This window comes from Adelges cooleyi, unplaced genomic scaffold (assembly GCF_023614345.1).
Source record: "Adelges cooleyi isolate 19-005CV unplaced genomic scaffold, UGA_ACOO_1.1 ACOO_flye_CR_arks_rails_tigmint_CR_PRNA_519, whole genome shotgun sequence".
NCBI lineage: Eukaryota > Metazoa > Arthropoda > Insecta > Hemiptera > Adelgidae > Adelges > Adelges cooleyi.
Window position 1 is genome coordinate 1,066,726 of NW_026096208.1, and position 7,380 is coordinate 1,074,105.

Below are 7,380 nucleotides of genomic sequence, written 5' to 3' on the forward strand. Positions count from 1 at the left end.
CCTGTATTCTTGTTATTATCTCCTCTTGTATTTCACTACTCTGAGTTATAAGTGTACCTAAGTACTTGAACATCTGAACTCTGTTACATTTATATGCCCCTACTTCAAGATGAGTGTTTATCCTCCGGCAAAATCGTCCTCTGAGCTATCATGTAATATGTTTTTTCCACGTTTATTTCTAACCCAACTCTTTTTGCTTTCTCAAGTGTTTCTTGAGTTTGTTCAATGAGCTCTTCTTTATTATCTACTAATAGCACTAAATCATCCACGTACGCCAGTAGTCCAAACTTTGTCTCACCTATTTGTACACCTTTTTGTTCGAAGCAAGTGCTTTGAACCACTTTTTCCAGTGCTAAAATAAATAAAATTGCCCATATTGTCCTGCCTTGTCTTAATCCTGTTCTGACTTGGGCTGCTATTGATAAGGAGTTTCCTACCTGTACTTTTATTTCCGTATTCATGACGCTTGCCGTTATGAGATTGACTAATTTTAGTGGGATACCATATTGCTCTTGCGATCTTTCTCCTCTGTATGGCTTCTTTACAGATTTTATTGAACCACGGTTTCTTTAATCGATGTTCTCTACCTATCGTCTCTTCGGCTGCATCTTGAATTTCACTCCTCATTTATGACAACATAATTATATTTTTGTAAAACAAGTAAACAAGTGATTTAGAAATTATGCAAACTGATTGTATGACTTGTTACATAACTGTTCATTATAATCTAACATAATCAAACAAAACCAAAGTAAATTGAGTAGCCCATACAATGTGCCTTACTAGTTGTAGCACATATGATGCATTTTTTTATGATAATATTGGATACCTTTTTTAGAGGATTACTGTATGGTGGACTTGAGGAAACTCATAAAAAGGAGGTGCCAATAGAAGAAGGATCACCAACATCAATCAAAGAACTTCTTAAATATATTTATTTCGGTAAAATGGAGTTAAGTGTTCTAGAGGTAACTTGTAATGTATATATTTAGAATATAAATAAATTTTATAAAAAAGGATTTGTCGAATATATATATATATTATGTATTTTTATGTATTAGAGTAACGTCATTTTTGAGTTAGTAATTCTCTCGAATCTATGGTGTTTTACAAACTTACAATTTTCACTGTCCGAGTACGTGTGTAATAACATCGATGTAGACAATGTATGTTCGTTGTTTGCTGTGGCTTCTTACTATCAACTCAAAGAACTCGAAGACGCATCAATCAATTTTATTGCCACACAACCTTTGGACATATTGCAATCTAAAGAGTCTAGCTTTTTGTCGGCCGTAATTATATTTTATAGTAAAAAATCAGTATTGCTCTTGTTAGCTAAATAGTTGTGACAATAATATTATTTTTAGGAAGCATTAATTCTAATTCTCAATCGTAACACGGCGGATGTTAAAGAATTGGATATATTCCGTGCGGTTAGTCAGTGGATTAAAGACAACCAAGACAAACTGGGTCCTAACGAAAAAACCAACATTCTATCGGCCATCAGATATCAGCTTATGGATGAAAAAGAACTGTCTGAAGTTAGGGGATCTAAGCTGGTTCGTTCGGATAGAAAAATGTTTGATGTCATAAAGAAGTCCCTCACACAAACATTAAATGATCGAGGACGATTAAGTATGTTCAGTGGCAATATAATATGTTAAACAAACTTTGTTAGTAACAACTACGTTATTCTTTAGAACCAAATGTGAATTTCGCTCAAGAAAATTTGATAGAGGTTTCTCAAATTGACGGCGGTACCATGATCGTGCTGGATCATCCAGTGAATATAAACTATATCGAAATGGAATTACGTGATTGGTGTGTTTTTATTTAATAATATTCTAATCAAAGATATAGTATAATATGGTTTGAATTCCAATAAAGTTAAAATTAATTTTTTTCATGGTTTATTTTAATAGTTAATAATTTAATTTATTCATGAATAAAAAAAAAAGTAATTGCACCGACTTATATTAATTTTTTTAATCTATTTTGCACAACAACTATTTAAATTTATTATTTAATTTTTGACATCTTTATAGATAAAAACATTACACAGGTATTCATTTGTTTATATTCTTTTATATTTCAGCACTTATTCCTATTATATTGAAGTATCAATAGCTAAATACAGTTGGTTTCGTGTGATTGATCATTCAAATTACGATTGTCGGTCAATTCAACGCTTGTGGATTAACCGAATATATGTGAGATACATCCGTATTGTTGGCACCAAAAATTCTCGTAATAAGACGTGTACTTTTAACATTTTAAAAGTCATGTACAATACGGATAAAATGCACTTGGTTGAAATCAAAAACGGATTAATAGGTATGGATTCCATGAAATTAACTGATTCTTTAAATAAGATAAAAAGAACTTATTTGTTTATTGAACTGATTTTAATCTATTAGCTCCAAATTACAATGTTGCTTTATCATCTATGAATGCCACTGTAACCAAAGGACATCCACATTGGACTATCTACGAAATGGAGACATCACCCGATAAGATTCAAAACAACATTTTGTATGATGACTATAAAAACTTACTTTTTGATCGTGGATATACATATCACCATCTGGGATGGGAATATATAGAGGTTCAACTCGCCCAACCGTATTTGCTAAGTTCAATGAGGTAATCGTTTGCAGAATATATACTTTTTACTTTGATTTCTATTTTTAATTATAATATTTTTTGTGCCTGAAATATATTTAAAAATAATTTTAGGTCAACTGTGGCAATAAGATTAAGATTATATTAGTATTGTCATTATTTATAGGATGCTGATTTGGGACCACCTTAGCTACTGTATCTACGGTTACACTGTTCATGTTTCAGTCAATCATGAAGATTGGTACTTGATTATAGATAAATCCAAGAAATCGTGCCAATCGTGGCAGTTGTTGCAATTTGGAGAAAGGCTGGTAGTGTATATACGTGTTACTGGCGTTCATACTTCATATCCTGACAAAGTAAAATAATTGATCTAAGAATGTTTTTTAGACATTATTAAAAAACTTTTTTTTTTGTAGACTTTTAATTTAAAATATTTGGAGGCACCCGCTCAAGTATCGCTATGTTTCATCATCAAAAAACCGTGGAAGTCGATACCGTGGCTATTAAATCGGAAATAGTGCCACCATTCGCCCGTAGGCCAACTTCTATATGGACTAATGGGTTCTTTTACATATTATTGTTATAGGTTACTATTCATTTTATTCCTTAATAAATATATATATTCAATTAAATTATTACTATTATTAGTTACTTACGCACAAAACAAAATATATAAATAAATAAAATATTATCCATTTGACCGCATTATCAGTAGTTTCTTTGAGTTTTGTAATGCATTATAAATTTAAATAGCATTTAATGTAATGCTGACATAGAACTATATATAAATTTTAGCTTCGATGCAGAGTTGGTTTTACTCTGATATGTGTTTTTTTTTATCTGTATACAATGTAACTCTTTTAATAATGAACCCATTCCTTCAAGTAGCAACTTTATAAATCATTCATTTCATCTAGTTAGTACTTTGAGGTGGGGGGGGGGGGGTAAAAGTGGAAAAAGTTTACTTCTGTAGAGTCGATATTTGAAAAAACAAAAAAACCGTACGAGTTCTTAAGTTAGAACTTTTACTGGCTATAGTTTCAAGAAAAATAGTCGGATCGAGTTGAAATTTATAAGAAATATTTGTTTCGTATGCCCGCGCACGTCATTTGTATCAAATTTAAATTAAACCCATTTCCCACCTCCTTAGGTGGGGTTCAAGGTTTTTTTAGTTTTTTAGTCGTAATTTTAGGACCTATAAAATGAGAATTGGTCAGTAGTTAGAACTCATATGTATTCATAACATATTAAACGGAAAACGAATTCAGCAATACTTTTTTTTTTTATTGCCGGAAAACTGTGTTTATGCAGTTTGCGTATATTTAAAAAAAAAAACACTTAAAATCTTAAAAAAGTTAAAACAATTTTATGTATATCTATGCAAAATGATACTATTAAGATTTGTGCTCAAATACCACTTTTGCCTTTTAGCTAACACAAATTTAATTTTTGTTTTTTTTGGCTGAGTGAAATTGAAAACTAATAATAAATTCGTAATCACCGACCACAAAAACATATAATTTTACCACTTTTGAAGCATTTTACATAAAAACCCAGAAAAATATTTTAGCTTCGATGAAGAGTGGCTTTACTGTGATGTGGGCTTTTTTTTATCTGTATTCACTGTAAATGTTTTAATACTGGACTAATTACAAACATGGTGTAACAGATGTGAGAAACGAACAGACGCCTCCAATGAGCATATGCAAAATAATTAAATTACTAGATGAAAAATGATTATGAAATACAAAACTTATTATGTACCTGAAGTAAACGTTAAGACGATAAAAGCTAAAGGAGACTTGTACATTTTCGTAATCTAATATGTTGTCAGATTCTTAAGCACTTTAAAAAAATTATTGTCAAAAGATATTGAGAGCCGATTGAGCGTATGTTTTTTTTTAAATACTGCACCAACTTTTTCTATACTTTAAAGATTAATCATAAAAGAATAATCTAGTTCGCATATGGTAAAATATATTAAACAAATTTATGAAAATGACGCTAGTCTACTTGTTTATATTAATTATTTGTTTTTACTAAACAGCTTTTTTACTATGAATCATGAGCGGCAGAGTATTCTACTACATATTAATATTATATTATAATATGATTAAACACGTACATTAAGAGTTAGGCGCAGTTTTAGAGCAAAACGAAATAGGCCACAGAATATTTTTTATACTCCAAAACGATTTTTGTTTTATACATTATTTAAACACAGTTTATTACGCAAGTAATGTACTAACATTTCATAACCGTACACAAGTATATTAAACTGTTTATTAATTGTAAATAAATTCACCAATAACCGCGAGTGAACACACAATATTATATCATAAAACTTATAAAAAACGATAACTATAAATTACAGTATATCCTATTACTACAGCTTAATATTGTACTCTAAACATTATCAACCTTTGAAGCTATAAGAACAGCACATCTTTATTTATTGGCATATTTATAATACAAAATGTATGATAAATATGTTTATTTAAAATAATTCGGATGAGTTTTTTTCAAAAGTCGGTAGAGTTCTTAAAGTCGTGAAAAATACCAGATAAAATTGAGAATATTTGTTTACAGTGTACAGCTAATCCATTTAGTTGACAAAACATAAGCACACAAATTAAATCTACAAAATTATATTTAGGAGAACAACAGTTAAGGAGATATTGAGTGCATTGCGTTAAATGAATAACCCTGCATATAATTATATAGTTCGGATATATATTTTATTATATTTTATATATATTTTATAGTAAGGATAGCAGATAGCTGGTAGTTTTATATTTGTCTACAGTGTTATACAAAGCTTCTTAACTACGACACATTTCTAACATAACAGTGGCACCGGGAAGAATTAATATCTTTATATACGTATGCGGTTTGTTGCTCAAGTATTTTCATGTTAAAACCATTAGATCGACTAGAAATTATTTTTTTTAACCACACACTCAAATTGTTAGCCAAAATCATCTATGAGTTTAATTTTGCTTTCTTACTATTCCTTACTCTCAGTAAAAAATAAATAGCAACATGCACATTATTTCATACTCTTAACCGGTAAGTCGGACATTCAATTTTATGAATATTTTTATATTTATTTTCGGTTTTTGTATTATAATTGATGAAAAATTATACAACATTTCCCCAAATACAGCAAGGATTAACAACGACAATACATGATTATACACAATAAACTGATTGGAAGGTTTTGATTATTTTTAAAATTTATTGTATAACTACATAATGTTAGACTCTAAAATTCACTTACAATCATAAAACAAAAAACAAATATTTAGGTAATTACATACAAATAATAGAACAGTATTATATATAATAAAATAGATGTTAATACCTTTCGATCTTGATAAGTCCACAAGGAACAAGAATATGCTTATTTTTAAAATTCGGTAAAACGACATGACACCGAGCCAATATTTCTGGTATCTGATCAACTGTTTTGTTATTCTCCTAAAAACAGAAATTGTTGTCTTTAATATAAACAATTTTATTAATAGAAAAACAATAAAGTGGACTTCTCAAACGATTGAGTTGTCTTGAGACACAGTTTACCGATCAATATGCAAGTGCGTAGTATTCATAATAATATTGGAGTTTGATATAGATTCAAACATAAATAATTTCATATTATAATATATGATAAACTCAAGTTGTAATAGAATGTGTTTACCGTCAATTAAAATTTCATGATTGAAATTAACACCAAGTTATTTAATTAAAAGGTGGCTGAAGCAGACTGCTGGAATTAAATTATCATTGAGCAATCTTTATTAATTCTTACCGAAGAGAAAAGATCTTTGGCAGTTTCGACTGGTATAGCAGCACTTATTAGGTCCTTACAACTAGCGCAGTATCAAAAACGAACCTCAGAATGGTGACGTTATCGAAATCTCGATGCAGCTGAAACCCATGTGTATTGGACACTTCAAAATCTGAAATTTGCTGAAGGACAAAATCTTATCATATGTTGAAAAATATGGGTAAAAGAAAGGAACTTTTAGGAATGCGTTTAGCAATATGAACAGTGGTCACCTCAAAGTTAATAATATTTCCAAAACTGAAGTGCAAAGCAATTTTCGTAGGTTCTTCGTCAATGGCAATAAATCCAAAGTCCGACTAATATAATAATTATGGTGGTCGTTGTCGAACGCTTTGGACAAGTCTACCATTCCTGAGGTAGAAGACACCTTAATGCATTTTAAACCCTTGATGGCACCGCTTACAAGAGATGCGTTAATGTGAGAAATTGCTTTGTATTCTAAAAAGTGTAGAGAAATATTGTACGTTTAATAAATAAAATTACATATTTAAATAGGTTTTCAATATCTCTGGACAAGGTTTTCTTTACAGTGCTTTAAAAGTCTTGAAAATTACATATTATATTAACAGATATTGTCCCACTATAACAATCTATTTTTTAGCCTTTATCATTCTATGTTCAATTATAGGATGCAATACAAGAAATTCTCAATGATTTAAAAATTATTGTCTATTCTCATTGTTTATTAAGAACTTGTTTAGAACTTGTATTATTATTATTCGACAACTCAGTTCCTAATCTACAAGTTACATAAATTATTTGTTACTTTAGATATTTATATTTAAGTTTCAATGGATCAACATAACTGGATACGTGTTATAGATCATTCAAATTATTATAATTTTCGTTCAATTCAACGTTTATGGATTCATCCACGCATAGTTAAACATTGTTGGAATCAATAC

The 7,380-nt window shown here is 29.6% G+C and overlaps 1 protein-coding gene across 1 annotated transcript; it reads left to right on the plus strand.

Moving 5' to 3' along the window:
* Positions 1–797: 797 nt before the first annotated feature.
* On the plus strand, positions 798–3,157 carry LOC126842432 (BTB/POZ domain-containing protein 9-like). The gene is made up of 8 exons (XM_050579445.1): positions 798–968; positions 1,062–1,292; positions 1,368–1,635; positions 1,701–1,821; positions 2,096–2,334; positions 2,418–2,643; positions 2,789–2,981; positions 3,042–3,157. Exons 1-8 carry the CDS (start codon positions 798–800, stop codon positions 3,141–3,143), a joined length of 1,551 nt encoding a protein of 516 aa, XP_050435402.1. The 3' UTR covers positions 3,144–3,157.
* The last annotated feature ends 4,223 nt before the right edge of the window (positions 3,158–7,380 follow it).